At 32.1% G+C, this 20,737-nt stretch overlaps 2 protein-coding genes across 2 annotated transcripts in view; both read left to right on the top strand.

The window, feature by feature from the left end:
• The window catches only part of LOC21387402 (probable inactive receptor kinase At3g08680), a 2,143-nt gene extending 1,846 nt beyond the window's left edge, over window positions 1-297 (top strand). The window contains exons 3-4 of the mRNA XM_024165865.1: window positions 16-108; window positions 163-297. Of these exons, the coding sequence (XP_024021633.1) occupies window positions 16-108; window positions 163-297 (228 nt within the window). The remainder of the gene's footprint in view (window positions 1-15; window positions 109-162) is intronic.
• Window positions 298-6,768: 6,471 nt separating this feature from the next.
• Window positions 6,769-8,017, top strand: LOC21387401 (subtilisin-like protease SBT2.4). The gene is made up of 3 exons (XM_010098516.2): window positions 6,769-6,987; window positions 7,108-7,255; window positions 7,372-8,017. Exons 1-3 carry the CDS (start codon window positions 6,911-6,913, stop codon window positions 7,432-7,434), a joined length of 288 nt encoding a protein of 95 aa, XP_010096818.1. The 5' UTR covers window positions 6,769-6,910; the 3' UTR covers window positions 7,435-8,017.
• Window positions 8,018-20,737: the final 12,720 nt, after the last annotated feature.

Raw genomic sequence — 20,737 nt, 5'->3', positions numbered from 1 at the left:
GACGCTCTTTGCCAGAAATGCGACGTCCACAATTTTGGGGTCATAATACTAGACATACTAGGAGGACCCGATGGGATTACTTTGTTCATGACAAATTTAGTGAGTGAGGTTAAAAGAGGCATAAAAGCAGGTGAAATTGAATTTTTTGAGTTTTCGTTGAAGGAAGAAAAAGAGAAGAAGCAAGCGTGGCAGGTTTTAGACATTGCCTTGGCGTGTACAAATAAACAGCCCGAGGCAAGGCCTACGATTGAACAGATAAGGTTGCATCTTGGAGATGTTTGTAACAATGATGCATAAAGGGTGATCATGTTGTGTTATTTTTTTTTTTCCTTTTTTTCTTTTTTTTTTAATACAACACGAGATTAAACCCTCAACTTCCTTTTAACTCCACCCTGCCCGAACTCCTTGCGCCACAAGACCACGCGGTCTTAGGCATGTTGTGTTAGATTTTGAACTCTTAATTAATTTGGTAGAAGAAATTAAATAGTGTGCATATTTACATATAGGAGGAAATTGTGCTCATTATATCCATTACGTGTGGATGTGTAGTATTTGTTTTAAGTGGATATGAATAAATATTCAAAGGAACATTGTGTAGCATTTGTTTATCTTCTGTTAGACTGTTTCCTTACTAATTGGAAAGAAACTCTATTTCATCTTACTATGGTTTGATGACTACATTCAATACTTTCCTATTACAAATCTGCCACGGCTATCTAATTTTCTTCTGTTTTCTAGTTCATTGGTTGGACATGCTTAAAGCATCTAATTCTCTTTGATTCCACACTTCCTCTCTTATTATATGAAGATAAGATTCTATCACCAATCAACTGTCACCTTGATTTGCTTTCTTAATTATTCATGTGTATAGAATGAGAAGTTGGTAATCCATGAACCCACATCGCATTATTTATTCGCCCCCCTCAAAATTAGAGACTAATAAGTTGTTAAGTCCTTTTGAGTCTCATTTCCTTTTACCCATCTTATCAAATAGAGAAGTCTATCAATAAACAAGATTAGTCCACTCTATTCAATTTAATTTTTTTTGATAAAAAAATGAATAATTTCCTATTTGTTTCAAATCCATTTTCCGGACATATTTACTTCACATGAAAGGGAAAATAAAAGAGGAAGATACCCTTTTTTGTTTATTTATGTGTAAACTTATAAGTTGAAAAAAAAAATAGTACTTCGGTGGGCTTCACACAATATATGAAACGGAAATAGTAGAAAATATGCCAATATAAAAAGCTTAAGGAAGTATATAGGCCAACTTTTAGTTATAGAAATTAATAGGTCATAACTTGTCAAGTTATGGTTCATAACCAGATAAGTTATGGACAAACTTGTCAAGTTATGGTTCATAGCCAGACAAGTTATGAATAAAAACCGTGATTTATGGACAATAACTTGTCAAGTTATGGTTCATAACTAGACAAGTTATGGACAAAAACAGTAATTTAGCCTATTTATTAACTTATGTAAACTATTGGCCTATTAATTTTAATTTATCTCAAGTCTTAGTCTATTTCTCTCTTTCTCCCTATATGAAATGAAGAAATCCCTTTTCTGTAGCACCCCCTTAATACTGATGTCTGGTTAATAACTAATAATGTGTTTATGATACGTTCATATATTTTAAGTCAATTTTATTTAATTGTATAAAAATACATTTTAGGAATTATGTTGACAAAATTTTTATTCCCAAATATAATAAACGGTAGTCACTAAATCAGTGGTCGTCTTTATTCATTTATTTTACGTACTTTCCAAACACATTATATTTCTATTGTGGTTAAAAATAATACCCTTATGGAAAAAAAAAAAATTACTTAGCAATTTGTAGGAGAAATACAAAAATACCATTTAAATTTTAAAAGATATCGTCTTTACATTTATGCCAAGATTATAATTTTTGTGGCATACTGCATAATTAAGAACACAAGATTATAATTATTGTCTGAAATAGAGCTGCAACAACATATATTTTATTGTTCAATGCAAGTATAGTTACAAATTTTTTCTATAAAATAAGGATACAACTGTTTTTTTCTAAATAAAATTATGCACGAAAATTCAAGAACAGTCTCCAATGCAATGCCATTTGATATGTTAAAATTGTCATATATTATACTTTGTGACAAATTTTTCACTAAGTATAGGTGTATAGCATATGATAAATTTGTCAATTGATTACTATTGGTTAATATGTTTACTTTTTTATTTAATCATTATAACTTTTACATTTTTAAATTATTTTATAATTAGAAGTTTACTTTTACAACTTTCAAAACTTAATGATTATAAAAAAAAATAAATTTAATATTTAAAAAAATATTATGTATTAAAACACAAATAAAAATATTTTATTATATTTTTTGAATTAAATATATAATTAACATTAGTATTTATATTAGTATTTATATTTGAGATGGTGTTACATTGCTCAACCTATTATCACGTAATCAGGATGACCTTTGGTATTGTTCCCAATTAATAAGTACGTTCCTTATAATCCATCCATGACCGACCTAATCATTTTAAACTTGTCGTATCGTAGCCTTCAGTCCCAAAAGTGAGTGCATGCAAAAACAAAACGACTGAAAAAGAATCTGATCAGAAGATCATTATGATTCATTGGTGGCAATATTGGGTCCCTCAAGTATGGGTGTGTGTTAGACCAGAACCACCAAAACTCTAGCAATACATATCGAGGAGAGAGAGCGAGAGACCGATATCATATGATTACAGGACCACACTGTGACTGCCAATCAGTATAGCAAACGACGAGACTCTCTGCCGTTTCTCTCTCTCTATCTCTTCTCACATAGTTTTTTCTTTTTTTTTTTTAGCCTTTTTCCTCTTTCATTTCAAATCCGTAGGCAATAATATCTCTTCTTGGGTCCTTCACGTGGGAGGTCTTTTTAATATAATATGTAATTATAAAAATATAATATGATAATTATTAAATATAATATTATTTTTTTTTAATATTAATGTTACGTTCAATAATTATAATTTTACGCTTTATAACTATAAATTATGTCCTTATAAATTATGTCAGAAGGACGGTCCTCTAATATAAATATATATATATGTATATGTGTATATATATATATATATATGCATATATATATATATATATATATACCATGGAACCCCACCACCTTATCTTTCTGTTTCTGTCTACGGAATCTCTAAAGAGAGTCGTAGCTAAAGGCCCCTCCTTTCCTTGAACTCTAATGCATTGACACATGGAATTGGATTTCTGTAGATATTGAGTTGATATTGTACATACAGCCAATTATAGTGCGGTTTCAGTTCTGGCCAGATTAGATGATCATATATGAGCTTCTCACGTGCGTTGGCTCAATTACTGTCTCCCACTCTTCGCTTCGCGCTTGCTAAAAGCTGGCATATCGGCATTGGATGTTAGATTGTAGTGGAATGGAATATGTCTTTTTTGGCATGGAAAGATTTGTGGACAGCAAAGAGAATCGTAATTAATAGAGTAATGTAAAGTTCATGCTGTAAAAGCCTAAAGTAGTTTTCAACTCTGCATCAACTAAACATGTGAAAAACGTCGAGACGCCTCAAAAATTTAAGGGAGCTACGTCCCTCCGCGCGCTCTTATGTATTAGATATATTTGAGCTTCCGATGAATGAATTCTAAGTACTTTAAAGAGCTCTATGTGATTAGAATACTTAGTGTGTTATCGGTAGTATATTTTTATAATCTTTCACAAAATTTTCCTACTTTTATCGATAGGTTATGTTTTTTTTGATGATAATGTGAGAACAAAGTTCCACAATTAGACATGAAATAGTGTCTTTAATTAAAAGAGCTTGGGTCACTTTTCCTTATTAGTTAATGTTTTACGATGGAATCTTAATGACTAAAAAAGGGGACGAGATTTAGATTGCTACATATATGCAATTGGTGGAGTCTTTATCTCGATAGAACTGGTAGACCTGATCAAAATCATATAAAACTTAAAAAAGGTATGCCAAACCAATAATCTTATGGTAGAATTATTGGATGCATTTGAAATTAGTTTTTGATTGTTTTTTAAAACGTTTCTACGCGTCTTTTAAGGCACGAAAATGAAAACGGTATGCAAACCACGTTTGTTTAACAAATGTTTTGAAGACGAAAACGAAAACGAAAATAAAAAACAGTGAGAATAATTTTTATGAAGGAATTAGAAAACCGTTGAAAGTTGTTTTCCCTTTTCTATTTTCATTTTCTAGTACTTATTAACAATGTTATAGTATATTAATTAATAATTATAACTAAATAAGATTTTATTTTTTTTATTATACTCAAAACAATGTCTTGAAAATTTAACCAAACACAATTTCAGAATTAGTTTCAGAATAATTCTCAAAACAATCTCATTTTTACTTTTATACTGAAAATAAAATCATTTTAAAAACATTATCAAACAGCCTATCATTTTTTCTTTCTCGAAAACCAGCTTCAAATGGTTCTTATGTATTCACCATCTGACCCACTCCCATGAAAAATCTAAAATCTCACATGGATTGAGGCCAATTGCGTTGTGTTTCTGAGTCCGTATGAGTACTGTCCAAATTGAGCCCAGATAGTTCAGACATATAATGTGTGTTTGGTTCAAGGATCCGTGTCATGGTTCGGATCATGGTTCGTAGCTCGCTATAATATTTTTTCTCACAAAAAATATACGTAAATCGAGAATAATTCTGAATCTATGAACCAAACGTTCCTATAGTTAATAATTCATTCTCATTTGACAAAAGAAGATAAGCCAGACTACATTCACGTTAAGGGCAGTGACTACTGCGCATACCCATTGGTCATCAGATCTTTCTACTTTTATTTTTTTAACACATTTTTTTAAATTTGAAAATTTTAAGTATCATTATATGAACATGATATATTAAATATGTGATGTAGCGGAACTTAATTCAAAAAAATTAGACAATAAAAATAAAAGCGATAAAGCAGTTAATTTGTTGATTCACATAGAATATAGAGTAACTGCTTTAAAAACAGTTGATTCACATAGAATGCCAGAATTTGGAAAAGAGAAATTTGAGAGAAAATTCTGAATTTTTATTCAACTGAACTGATTTTCATTAAAAGAGAGCGTCCATATATATAGGTAAAACAGAAACAGGAAACTAGCCTATTCTATAATTAAAAATAATAAAAATATGAAGTTTTCCAAAAAAAGAAAAAATTGAACTGGAAATTAAAACTGAAACTATCATACGCAAGGAAAAAGGAAACGCAATCGGAACTGAAATCCGATTTTTTAGGTCAACATATTACAAAAACAGAAATTAGTAAAAATGGAAAAAAGGCACTTTTGAAGGCATAAACAAAGGAATTTGCCCAAAAAACGTGACACGTTGTGGCAAAGTGACGAGTCTTGTCCGTTGGCTCGTTTCCACTCAGAAAACACATTTTTCTTCTAAATCTGACATCGTCAAAAGATCTTAGAAAAATAAAAAATTTACTTTATTTCACTTTAGGATGTTCCCAACGTACTAAAAAGGCTAATTCCTTTGCACCGCATCAATATAGAAGCACGTATGTACATTATATTAACGTATCTCCATTAAAGATGATCATATTCAATGTGTCATTAATCAATATGATCATGATCAACGTGTGGCAACAGATAGCTTTGATTACTAAAAACCAATTAAAGCTGATTCACAAATCATGCTATCTTCCCTTAGATGATCGTATTTTAAGCATTCAGTAAATTTAGACAATGACAGTAGCAGCTGTATAAAAAAACTTGAGATTGCTTTTTAAATTCTGCTGTTTGGTAACAATTTTTAGAAATTGCTGGACAAAAGTAAGATTTACCAAACGTCCGAACCTACTCATGTAACTAGCTTCTTAAGAAAATCTAGAAACAGCTTCTAAAAGTAATGCCAAACAAGCCCTTAAAATCCAAAGCCCCATTTTGCTTGATTTTGATCGCCTGTTATAATTACATCTTAATTTTCTTGAATACATTATTGACAGTAGCGGATATATGTATATGTCAAAGGATGCACAGATACATGAAGATACAATCATATACATGAAGATATAATCATATATATAAAATTATACTAGTGAAAATTTAGGGCGAAGATCTTTGTCAAAATGGAATCATATATAGGGTAATGTGCTGCCGACTACCCATGTGGCGGATAAAAGCATGATTACACTTCAAAATTTTTTTTTTTTTTAAATTGATCTTATTCAGTTCTGAGTTACATCTTTGACTTTGTTTTATAATAATTAAGGGCGTGTGCATTATCATCTATATCCTAGTAATTTGCTCTGATATATATATATATATATATATTTCATGTGCTCGGTACACGCTTTAACACATATTCCCTAGCGACTTATGATTTTAATAATCATGGCTCAGCCGGTCAGATTGACTATATATTAGCTAAGGTACCTCTCCCTTAGCCTCTTGGTTTAATATTATATTCTTGGTAAACAACAAAGTTGATTAAAACTTTTATATATTGATTAGGTTGACTTTTCTACCCAAAAGCGCGTGGCCTTGTATTTTTGCTTTTATATAATTTACAGCCTTTGGATCACAAATAATGTGTAAGAAAATTTCCAAGTGTAAACCAACTATTTTTTGTTCACATTCAAGTACAATGTCTATATCTATTAGCTTTCTCATTAATAATATTTAATAGAAGTGTGTCAAGAATTATTACAGTATTCCCTTTACAGAAACAGAAAAATATGAAGCGGGCCTTTTTGGGACGACTTTTTTATCAAGCATTTGCTGTTCAACGTTCATGTATATATAACAGCATAAGTCATTGTATATTAGCAACACTTTGGCTAGTACATATAGTAAGGAAAAATAGAGAGAGAGAGAGAGAGAGATTTGTCACAATGGAAAGTACAAAAAAAGAGTCATACTTTGTTTTCATGAACTATGATCCAGAATACGAGCGCCTTCGAGCTGATAAGTTAGTAAACACATGACTATATATATATATATGTATATATATATATGTGTGTGTATATATATATATATATATGACATTGATTTGGTATAAGTTTTCATGATGAAATGCTTGATATTGCAGGGCTAAGAAAGCGACAAACGAGCTTGATTCATACCTGAGCCGGAAGCACGACGAGCTGTTGGCAAGCGCACTTGAGCCCGGCAGCTATAACAAGACGTTGTCTCTGGTCATTGTTGATGGCTTTTCTGTGGAGATTACTGATGAACAGGTAATAATATATACATATGCCATTATTAATTAATATATATTGTTTATTTGTTTCTCTTCTGTTTTGCACTTATATAATATATATATATATATATTTTTTTTTTTTTTTTCCATCAGGCCAAGATGCTTAGATCTGCTAAAGGAGTGAGGTTGGTGGAGAAGAATCAAGAACTTTCTTAATGTAGTTGTGGTGTTTTCGAGCGGTTTAAGGTGGTACATTTTGCCTGCCTATATATGATTTGTCACTTACCTTAATTAACAGTAAATGCTGGTGATATTTATCCTTAAAAAATGTGGATCAGAAGAAGCAGCTACTATAATATATATATATATATATATGTATGTTTTATTTAGTTAATGTCATCTAGTTTGGAGCTCTCTCTCTCAGCCCCAAAATATGATCCATCATAAGGACTCCGGCAGTTCCATTATTAAGTTCTAAAAGTTAATATATTTCCATCTACTTTGTTCTTCAAATCAAAGTCTGAATCGGCAAAAAATCGAATCCCACTGGTGCTTGTGTATCAGAGCGCGGTAGCCAGAAGCCAGAGAGATGCTAAAAATACCAGTGTTTCTGATCTCATTTGAACGAAGAGCCAGCCAAATTTTTCATAACTTTTATTATTCTGTCCCTTTTTCTTTTGTCTCCTTTCGGTAAGGCATTTCGTGGTGTCTTATTTTGTTGTAGGTCTAATATATGTGTTTACATACATACATTCAATGCAAGCAGCCATACATGCATATATAGATGTATATACATGCATACACACACATATATATATATATACATGTATTTAATAAACAAAACTTTAATAAAAAGAAAGTCATTAACCTCGAGAGTGCGTCGCTGGAACTCCAACCGGAGAGCTTCAATGTGTTAGAAGTGGGCATGCACACATATAAAAAGTAAACTAATTACTGTTCTATAATACGGAACAAAATTATTTTTAGATGGTTTGTTTCATAGGTTTAAATATAAAGTTTGAAAGAATATACTATAATTTGTAGAAAAAGATTTGAATTGTAATTCAAACTTACGAAACAAAACGGCCTTTGAATGCAATGATGTGAATAAAACTGCAGGAAAAAAGTCATGATCCAATCAATTTATGGTATTTCTTATTTCTTATGGCCGGAGGTCGATCATTGCCGCTTTGTTTGGGCCCGTTTGTTTATAGAAGGGGTTTTTACATATATATATATATATATATATATATTTTATATGAGATTTTAACTTTGTGGTCCTATAACAGGAAATCCCATTAGTACCCTCGATGATTGACCCCATGTAAACATGCACCAAATAAAGCGAGCTAGATTCCTACTATAAATTTGTAAATGTGTGGGACACTACTGTTCTGGTACATTTCATACTGTTTAGTTTACCAATCCATCCCAAAAGCTTAAGCTATTAGGAGGTGGGCCAACAATAATTTTTATACTTTAATACTCCCCCTCACGTGTGGGTTGGACAATGGGCAATCGTGTGGGTAAATTAACTGGAAAGTCCAACATGAGAATATTTAAAGCCCGAGATATATTAAAGACCCAATACATAATGACAATTTTAAATGGGGATAAAGAGTGCAATTACGGGGGTTTGAACTCAGGACCTCCCGCTCTGATACCATGTTAGTTTACCAATCCATCCCAAAAGCTTAAGCTATTAGGAGGTGGGCCAACAATAATTTTTATACTTTAACATATACACCTAGAGTACAGTACAAGTTCCAGCCATTTTTGTCTAGCTAGTTAAGGTAATAACACCATAGAAAGCACAGTAGATAGACGCTTCCATGTTTCGACAAATTAGTTTGAAATAAGGCCTGACTTTGTGGGTCTCATTAATTTATCTCTGTCCTTCTAGTGCAATAATGTCACTTAGGTAATTTTACTATCTCTGTCCCAACAGTACTGTTTTACCATTTCATTTCACTCGGTGAAAACCCGAAATAATATGGCATTACAATATATATTCCATTCAAATTCAATGAATTTCCACGTACGTACGGTTGAGGCATACCAATCAGAGTGTTATATATCAACCAACAAAAAAAAAAAAAAAAAAAAAAGAAAGAGCTAAGAGCGCTAATAATGTTCAACACCGTACCCATATAAAAAAATTTATTTGATAGGGATCACTTTCTATTTAATGTTCAACATCATGAATTTGAGAGAAGTTGATTAATATTGGTAGGAACGCCCCAATATAAACAGGTTAAACATTAATATGGATCAATTAGTAATTAATCCAACTTTGTTCCTTCAAAGAAAAATAGTAATCCTACTTAAGTATTCATTTATGGCTTGTTCGGTTACATTTTTGAGTTATGGTGACTTGAGTGTAAATCTTGAGTTGAATTTGAGTTATAATTTGAGTTGAAGTTATAATTTGAGTTTGTGTTTGGATGTGCACATTTGAGTTATGATTTTAATTGAGAATCTATTTGAGTTTGTGTTTGAGTATGTCAAAACTTGAATTTGTATTTAGATAATATTTTATTAAAAACTCAATGGTGATGAAAAATTTTAATAGGGTATATGGGTATAGTTTTATTCGTCTCTTCGTTGTGTACGCGTAGAAAAAAAAATTATTTCAATCGGAATTAAAACGAAAAAGTTATGATGTTTTTAAGAATAGAAAAAATATTGTTCATTAACTTGAGTTTGAGTTTAAGAACTTGAATTGAAGGAGAAACTTAACCTCAGATTTTAGCTCTAAACTCAAGTTAAAATTCAAATTTTACAAATGAACATGAACTTAAACAAAATTATAATTTAAGTTCAAATTTTTTTAAGTTTTATTCTAAAAAAATAAACTCTTAGATCTCGATTGACTGACGTTCGTGTTGATCACGAAGTGACTATTCTAGTAGAAGTGACACAAATTCAGAAACAGTGGTTCTCTGATCAGCCAATTAAGAAAATAAAAAAAGAGGCCCTGATTTATTATTTATGTACCAGCGAAAAGCAGCAATGAAGGTGTCACCCGAAAGGAGCACTGTAAATCATATAAATATATGCATCACACACACACACACACAATATACTATATAAATATATATATATATATATATATCTCTCTTTACTACTATAAATGGTGAAATATAAGGCACCAGGGGCGCAAAAATTAGCTCTAAGCATATCATGATCACCAATATTCATGTAGACATTTTGTGTGTATTGATTTAAGCGATGATGGCGATGATGATGATCAGGACACATTTTGTCCACTCTACCTCTGGGCTTCGAGCTCACCGTCTCCGGTTACCGCTAGAAGCCCTTGAGGGAGAGTGAGCAATCAAATGCCTTGGGGCTGTACGTAATATAATACGCGTTACATAAAAAATACGTATACATGACAATAAGTACGATTGAGTACAAGGCACAGTTTGCTGGTAACTCCCCCCCTCGGGCATCTTAAAACCACGCACCCTTTTTGTTACTCTTAGGGAATAAGCGACATGGATTGCAATAGTTTTTAGAAGCCTTTGAGGGAGAGTTCAGCAACCAATGCCTTGAGAGTAAAGATATGATGTGTGTTTATTTCAGTTTGTTCGTTGGTTTTGCTTGTTGGGTTGAAGAGGAATGTGGTTGGAGTGCCCTCTTTTATAGGCCAAGAAAGGAGAGAGAAACGTGTTATGATCAAATGCGCGGTGCAACTAGCTAACACCATTAGCAGAATTGACCTCATTTTGGTGGGGTCCCCGTATCTTGGCGCTTGACTTTTAATGAATAGTGGCAAAACCAGATCTCCCCTCTTGCAATTCTTCTTCAAAGTCCAACCCAAATTATTAACAATTAATTAAGGGCACGTTTAGTTCACTGATTCGAGTTTTTAATTCGAGTTGAGATGTGACTTTATGTGAGAGCTTTTTACTGTAGTAAAAAAGTTAGATGTGATTGTTTGTGAAAACTTTTTACTGTAAAAAAACTCAAATTCTAAACTTAAATAAACGAAATGAACGATGCCTAAAATTCCACCCTCTTGCAAAGGTTAATCACCCTCTCTTTCCTTTCTCGAAGCTCAATTTGTAGGGCCTCGGCATATGAATTGAAGACATATCTTTTCTTGACCTTATGTGAAGCCCTTTCTAGCTCTTTAGAGTAACAATTGTTTTCTATTCTCTTTTGAGTTATTCTAATTTCTTTGTTCATTTGCACCCTTGGGGCCAGATTTATTTGTGAGCTTTCTATTATTCATTTGTGCCCTTCAGGCCGGATTTATTTGTGAGCTCTGATATTAATTATTCTCTCTCATTTATTAAAAAAAATGATGATAATCAAGCTAGCTAGCTAGCTCGCTCACTCTCAAGAGCTACTTCTTTTTATCAAACGAGTATTTTACACATTTGTCCTTTAAACTTGTATGGTTTTAGCAATTTGCTCCTTGAGCTTTTAATTTTGACAAGTTGCCCTCTCAATTTGTAAACTTGTTGCAATATGTCTCATTTTAATTGCGTTAAATTAGTGACGAAAAATTTTAACATCCCGATTCAAATGTGACATAAATCATTTAATTTGTCAACTTTTAATCCTTTAAATCTCACAAAAAATTTGAACAAATTTAGTAAAATGGGGATATTACAATAGTTTTACAAGTTCAAGGGGTTCATTACCAAAATTAATAGCTTAAGGGGCAATTTGCTAAATCATAACAAGTTTAGAGGGAGCAATTATGATAAAAATCCTTATCAAATTACCACACATGAATTAATCAAATCATAGTGTTTTTTTTATAAAAAAAAAAAAAATTCTAATATATCAATACATGTAGTATGGTATGGGTAAGTGAAATATGCCAGAGTTTCATTTTTAACACAAATATCTTTGGTGATCGTTGACTTGATGGGTAAGTGAAAAATTAAAATCAGTTTCGAGATTTGCGAATTTTGTACGGCCTTAGAACCATTTGATGGCTACAGCCATTAAGGGGGGGGGAAAAAAAAGGGAAGAAAAGTAGGGTTGGCCCTTAAGAACCTCGACGAGGCGATTAATCTTTTCTTTCAACAGAGAATAAAGCAGCTTATAATCAAATGCCTAAGGGATCTCAACCTTATCTCTCATCTCGTCACAAGGTCAAAGCAATTAGAAAACTCTTTCCTCGTTGACATTCCCCTCTATTAGTCCTACTTTTCTATCTCATTTATTTATTCCATCTCCCATAGCCAATGGAATATCTTCAAATTGGATAATAGGTGGGTTCCTTAAAAGGGGTCGCAGTTCTCGTGTAACAGTTAACTTGTGCGAGAAAACTAGGACACCAAGTGCTATATTATATGGTGACAGAGAAAATCTAGACAATTGGGACAAAGTTGAGAACTCTGCAAAATAGGAGTGTCAATTCGTGTCACGTATTGTGTTCGTGTCGTGTTTTGATCATTTTTTTTTAAATTTACAGTCAATCCGAACACTACCCGTGACACGAAATTTTTTAAAAACCGCAACACGAACACGACACGACCTGAAAATGACCCGGACACGAAATTGACCCGTGAATCCGAAATTGACACGAAAATTATATACTTTTATTTAGTTTTTCACATATTAGAAATAACTTAAAATTCATAACACACTAAATTACAATAACATCCATTGAAATTAAGCAAATAATAGTATAAGATTTTGAGTATAACTATCATGATATCACAAATTCATAATAAAATTTAAAATATGAAATGAAAAATATATGTATTTTTTAGTTTTTTACGAGTTTCGTGTCGTGTTCGGGTTAGGCGGGTCCAATCCGAAATTGACAAGTGTTTTTCGTGTCAATTTCAGGTCGACCCGAACCTCTTTTTTCTCAACCCTAACCCACAAAATTCGTGTCATTTTTGAGTCGTGTCGTCGTGTCGTGATCCATATTGCCAGCCCTACTGCAAAATGTATTATGTGGCAAACTGGCCGTAGATGCTCCAATATTCCCCTCTCGGCCGAATTGCCTATGGATGTTGGGGAATCATCTCCCAAATTGTGTACATTTTGAACTATTTGAGCCCAAACTAATGCAATTCCAGAGGCGTCGGTAGTGTTCAACATTACACATTAATAAAGGTAGCATGATTAGGCTCGCAAATCGGTATACTTTAATTAAATATAGTACTTAACACTGACGATGATTTTGAACATACCGGCCCCAAAACACAGAGCTGAGGTTATTTTTGAAGAGTTCAATGTTATATGGTACAGCGTTTTGAGCAGATAATATAGTTTTGCCCCAAGGAAAGAGTTCTACATTCCTGACCGCAGCGAGTTGTTTATGTTTCCCAACAACAAATCACCACTACTATTGACTGTCGTTTATTAGCATCACTTTCGTTATTGTATGTTGTTTCATATTTACTGTCGTTTATGGTGTTTCTGCTGTCCCTTTTTGAAGTGGCGTCGTCCGGATGTTGTTGTAGTTATTTGAAGTTACAATATGTCGTTTATTTGACATGTTGTCGTTTCTGTTCTCTCTCTCTCTCTCTATCTCTTTTCGTTTCTTGAGAATTTATTGTCAAAGTTCTGCTCCTAAACTTGTTCTACTAAAGATCTACATTATTGGCATGTTTACTTATCAGGAGTGAAGAATAAGAATCGGGAATCAGAATCAACCTCATGTTTACTTACACATTTTTATCTCGGAATAAAAGTAAAAATGTGTGGGTCCCACACCAATTTGGGTTGAGAAATGAGACTGACACTCCTCCCACCCCCTTCAGATTGACACTCCCAATCATAATACTAAATATTAATTACGATTTTACCCTTAATTCTACTAACAAATTTGTGAATAAAAAAGTAAAAAGTAAAAAATTGAAAAATGCCTTAATTTACTTTCACGCCTCTCGTATCTCCTTGCCCGCTTCCTCTGATATTTTTTTTTTCTTTTCTTTCTTTTTTACTAGTGCCATGGATGAATTTACATCAATGCAAATAATTAAATGAAATTAAGATAGCTTTTTTTCATGCTTATAATTTGATTCTTATGTTATGCCTATTGTTTTTCATTTTTCAACATATATCCTAAGCTAATTTTTGTTTTCTATAATATGCAATGTAATGTTAAATCTAATAACCATGTCTCAACTTTTAGCACCAAAGAAGAGAGTAATTAACAAAATCTAATTACTAATTAGTTATCCTAATTTAGATGATTAAAAAAAATATAATTACTAATTAGTTATCCTAATATTAAGATAGTTAGCATAATATACAATTTTTTTTTTTTAAAGTTCAACACACAAAAATCTACTAAAAGGGTAGGTAAGTAAATTTATAACAATTTATTCCGATTATGGGCGTAAGTAAACGCATGAATGGGATTGGGACTGATTTTGACTCCGATTCCTGGAACCTAGGTAAACAGCTTATTCTGACTCCGATTTCTGACTCTGATTTCTGTCCACTCCGAATCTTGTCCACTCCGATTCATGTCCACTCTGATTACGGATAAGTAAACATGCCATATGTGTCTTTATTTAAATTGTCATTTTTAGTCTCTCGATTATTGTTTATATTGTCGTTTTTGATGTTGTTGCCGTTTGTATGCTGCTGTTAGTTTATAAGTTGTAGCCGTTTACAAGAAATTAAACTAGTTCTTAATTAACTAGGAAAAAAAATTAGTTCTAAATTATTCAAGGGAAAAGAAGGAAATAAAAAACCAAAAAAAAAAGAAAATAAATCATAATGACCAACAAAGCCTCCAAAAGCTTCTGTCTTCTCTCTCTTTAAACCCTAAACCCTCTCCTTTGTTTCTTTCTCTGAACTGAACTTGATTGCAAACTTCCCACACGTGACTTCCAACAATATTTTCTACTTAAACATGGCGCACAATGAATTCAGCTTAAGAGATCGATACGACAATCGTAGTGAAGTCTACCATTTTCGCGACTTGAATTCTTTCCCTTCTCAAGCACGAAAAACACAAGCTTTGTATTTATTTATTTTGGTAATCATTAATTGTATTTTTCACAAATTGTCAAGATTTGCCATGTTTGTCCAAGAGCCTGAAGCAATAAATTTCATCTATTTCTGAGCAATTGAATAACTATCAATCTTATGATTGAAGTGCGGGATTAGATGCTTCTCAATTTATCACTAAATTAACCTCCACATATCAATAATAACACTATTCACGAGACGCGCTTGGCCTTCATCTCGAACAAGTTGAGCTATGATCTAAACCCGAAACGTCCTTGTTTGAAATTGTGCTAAAGAATGGCGATTGATTTCCCAGGCTGCAGGCAAAATACCCTGGATCATTCTAATGATTGTGGCTTAATATTACTAATCGGAGATTAGTATTGACTATATTCTCTTTAATATGATTTTCTTCATCATGACTTGAACTATCACTGTTCTTAGATATCAATGAAGTTGGGCATAGAACCCATAGAGGAGCTACTTCTTTTATTTGATCCCGAATCAGCCAGAACTTGCCTTAGGCGTGCCAACATTAACATCATTCTCGAAATAAATTGAAAAATATTCATGCTAAAGAATTAGTTTTCTGTCGTTAATGATTAGAATTTGCCACTTTGGTGACCATGGCTGCAATCTTCAAATTCCTGACTCGAATCCATATTTATCTAGTTAATTAGGAAGGTTATATTTCTATATATGTATGTATGTGTATGCGTGTGTATATATATATATATACATATATATATATATATGTATATGAACGGGGCAGTACGTACGATGGGTAGACTCAAAATCTCCATCTATCTGTACATACTTTTCCCGCAAGAAGAATATTATAGGTTACGATGCAATGAATTTTCGCGTGCGTTTAAATTAAATATTAATGTCTATGCTATCGAAAATAATGCTTACGAGGATTGATTCTTCTGAATGTACGTACTAGCTAGGCAATTAGTGGGGAGGCTCTTGTATATAATAGGTCGCACATTGATTAAGATGAATCCTATTGAAGGTTGATAATTATTTATTTAGATCTCACGAGCATAGGGCTTGATCTCCTTTGGATATATATGATCAACAATGTGTTTTCAATTGAAATGTATCGTCTAAGTCAGACAAAGAAAGGAGATGGAATTTGGCTGAAATTGAAAATTATCATGTAAGTACTTGTAATTAAGATTATTAAGCCAGAAACACCATTCGGTAAATTAAAACAGCAGAAATATATGTGTATGTATATATGAACCAATTGTTCATCAAGTTTTGGGCCCTTTATCAGAACTTTAGATATTTCATTATTTGCAAGGAAAAAGAAAACTTTACATATGTCAAAAGTCGTCAATATTACAATATTATACAAGCAAAATCTCCAACAAAATAAAATTCAAACGCGAGAGTTAATTAACTGCTCTCTAACGATGTGATGACCTATTGGCCATGTCTAGCTCCTCAAGCGGCCTTGTAATTTTAGAGTTGTATATTGAACCGCTGGGTGCTTTCCATCATTGCAAACCTTTGCTTGGATGGTTTCTGTGTTGATGATTTGGATTCATGTATCACAGATGCCTCGCTCTGTGAGATGCCGTCTTGAGAGAGTCTGTGTCTCGGTACTCCTTATTGTACTTGTTGGTCACGACACGACTCGTGACATGACATGAATTGTCACCTGCGGTCCTTAGAATTAGATTGCCATGCCTATCCGCAAAAAAAAAAAACACACATTTGAGATGCTTGCCTTGAAAAGGGGGAACACACACACACACACACACATATTTGAGTTCCACTTTGTAGAAGAGCTTCAGCTCATATTATTTTCATTAACCCATGAAGGGGGTTATTATTCCTTAGTAAATTTCTCTAATTTTCACGTTGATCCGGTACAAGAAGGCTAAACATCTCAAGTTAGATATTTAAAAGGAAGCAAAATCAGATTGGTACCTCTATTTATCATGAGATGAGATAACATTATTTTTGGTTCATACCTTTGTATACGGAGAAAATATGTGTGTGTGTGTCTATATATATATATATATATATTCATATACCTTTTGATTATTCTTGTAAGAAACACTAGTTCAGAAAAGAATGCTAAGAAGAAAAAAAAACTAAGAGAATTTTATGCAATAAACTGTATCTCAACTGACATAGTTTAGAGCAGTCCAAAAGGCTGAAGGAGAGCAATAATTACTTGATCAATAACATATATAACGAGCTTCTCAAATATTATATCCTGTCTTCCAAACTCCTGGGGATGGAGTTGGGACTTTCCAATATGTTTAGATGCCACATACCGTATCCATTAATCTAATGTTGATGATGATCAAGACACATTTTGTCTACTCTCCCTCAGAGGCTTCGAGCTCACCGCGGTCTCCGGTATTGCCTGAAGCCTTTGAGTGAGAGTAAACAACTAAAAATGCCTTGGGCCTCCGATATAGATATGATGATGCGCGCGCGCGCGCACACACGCAATACAGCAAGGCACAGTTTGCCGGTACTCTCCCCCATAGGGTCTCTTGAGCCATGTCCCATGGTTGCTTTTGGAGAAGCCCCACGGTTTGCAACAGTTAAGAAGCCCTTGAGGGAGAGTCAGCAACCAATGCCTTGAAACATGTGTATATATATATATATATATCTCCTAATTCACTCATGATTTGCTTGTTTTGTTTATTGGTTTGGCTTGTTCGTTGAAGAGGAATGAGGTTTTGGAGCACCTTTTATAGGGGCAATAAGAAAGAAGAGAGAAGCTGTTATCATGATCAAATTATGTCACGTGGTGCAGCTATAGCAATATTTGGTATCGACTTCGTTTGGTGGGGTCCCCATATCTTCACATTTGACTTTTATAATAGTGACAAAATCAGATCTATTGCATAGTTTCGCTAATTAAAATCCAACCCTTTATTAATAAATTAAGATTGGCGAGAATAATCAGCCTAACTCTATGCTCACAAAACCTAAAGTTCCCCTTTTCATCAAAAGTCAAATTTATTTGATTGAGAAAACTACATATTTTACCTCTTTAAGTATCGGACTTGATAAAACTATCCATTTTGAAAAAATATTATGCATTGACTAGTTCTAATATAAAATGTAAAAATATATAAATTAATGTTAAAAGTAAAAATAAAAAAATACTTTATTTTAAAAGATATTTTTAAAAATATTCCAAATTGATAAGAATCGTGTATCCATCACCTGGTTCTAAGACCGTACCAAGTCAGAATCTACGCACACACTTTCTAATAAGTCCATAGCCAAGTTATTCCAGTTAACAAATTGGGAAAACTTACACTTTAATAAATAAATCGAAAGTTCTGTATAAGATATATTTATCTAATTAGTTAACACGACCACATACTTCTAATCATATAAAATAACGCTGCATAGAGAGGAAAGGTGGGTTCCACCTATGCTATGCGCGGAGTTAGTACAGTACGGAGCCCAAAAGCTTTGGCCGAGAACATAAAAAAAAAAAAAGAAGTTAGAATTGGCCCTTAAGAACCCCGAGAAGGCGATATTTAACAAGTTTGCTTTTCTTTGAATAAAGAATAAAGCAGCTTATAATACCAAAGAACATTAGGCATCTTTACCTTATCTCTATTAGTATTAAGGTCAAGCGCAATTATAATATTCTTTCCTGTTTGACATTCTCCTCTAATCCTAACTTTTATATATATATATATATATATATCTATCTTACGTGTGTACACACGCATACATGTATATGCGTTTTACATATCTCTTGTAGCCAGCCAGTGGAATATTATCCCCAAATTGGATAATGGGTTCATTAAAATCCGTCTCAATTTTCTCAAAACATTATAAGAATCCATTTAATTCACTGATTAAAATTAAAATATAACTTTATGAGAAAATTTTTATTATAATAAAATTTAAATTAATAAAATAAACAGACCTAAACTTATGCCAGAAACAAAGGGGGCTAAAAAGAAAAAAAGTTTTGATGCAGAAGCAGACAAGATTTTGAGGAGTGACGACCTTTGTCATAACGTGGCAGACGTCTACTAGATGCTCGGTGCTCCAATACTCCCCCTCCAAATTGGGAATGACCCTCTCAAATTGGAAAAAATTCTGCCCCCGGTACACATCACAACTAAAAAAAAAAAAAAAAAAAAAATATATATATATATATATAAATCTTATAGATTGACAATTAATGAGCACCTTCTTGGATGCATTACACCTTAACGCTGCACGTTGAGTTAGTGATCTTTTTTTTTCCCTTGAATTTAAGAAAAATTAGACAATTGATAAATGGTCGATTTTTTTCTTTTATTTTAGATAAGTGATCGTTTTTCTATAATAATTAATCAGTAATACACCATGATCAACAAATGATAAACCGCTAATTAATAATATGTCACCAAGTTAATCAGTAATAAAACACTAAGTTAATCAGTGATAAATTAAAATTTATAAAAACAAACAAAAATTTTGCTAAAGTTATAACTTTAGTCATTTACTAAAAACAGCCCTAAAAATATCATATATTCCCATATCCCTCTAATTTATTTACTTAACCTCATAAGTTGATTTATCAATTCTGAATTTTAGTATTTAATTAAAAATTTAGAGTTATTAGTATTATTAGTCTTTGAATTATAAGGATTGAATTACTTTAGTTCTTGAACTTTAATTTTGACAAATTAATCTCCTACACTAAAATTAGTACATAATTTTTGAAATTTCTTGAAGATAATCATGTTCCATAATAAAATTGCAACTTTATGATGACGAAGCAAAATTAAAATTTTGAAAAGGTCAACAATGTTTATGTAAAATATGAAAATGAAATCATTATCATATAGAGATTGCAACTTTATGATAATGCTCAACATCATAATTAAAGAAATAGATTAACAAAATGATAATAAACGATCGAGAACGTGAAGATTGCAATTTTATGATAATGAAATAAGAATATAAATTTGAAAAGATCAATAAGATTTGAGGATAATACGCAAGTGTGATTATTATAATGAAGAATACAATTCGGTTGAGAATTGCTTGGGAATTCATTGATAGTTACTTTGCACATTGGCTACTCTTTTTTTTTTTTTTTTTTTTTTTTTTGTTGATCGAGCCCTTTTCTCTCATTCCACTCATCACGATCAACATCATAATACAAAAAAGGATAAAATGAGTGTGGAAATTATTATTAATTTTTTTATATTCGTCTATAATTTTGAATCATGATTCATGATTCTCTACAGTGTTTTCTCTCACAAAAAATACACGTAAAACGAAAATAATTTTAAATCATGATTCTAAATATATAAACCAAATGTCTTTTAAATAGATAAAATCATATAACAATATGAAAAAGCATGTAGTTTTTAAAAAGAAAAAATTACAAAAATAATTATTATTTTTTATCATTTAATTATTTACGCATTAAAAATATTCTGATAGAATATAAAATGTATTCCGGTAGAATACAAAAAAATATCTTACCAGACAAAAATATTTGATAAATTCTGACAGATATCAGCTAAAATATTAATGATATAAATGATAAATTTTAAAATTAATGGCAAAAATAAAATAGCCG

The sequence above is a fragment of the Morus notabilis genome, unplaced genomic scaffold, assembly GCF_000414095.1.
Source record: "Morus notabilis unplaced genomic scaffold, ASM41409v2 Scaffold540, whole genome shotgun sequence".
Classification (NCBI taxonomy): Eukaryota; Viridiplantae; Streptophyta; class Magnoliopsida; order Rosales; family Moraceae; genus Morus; species Morus notabilis.
This window is presented reverse-complemented; position numbering and strand designations above follow the sequence as displayed.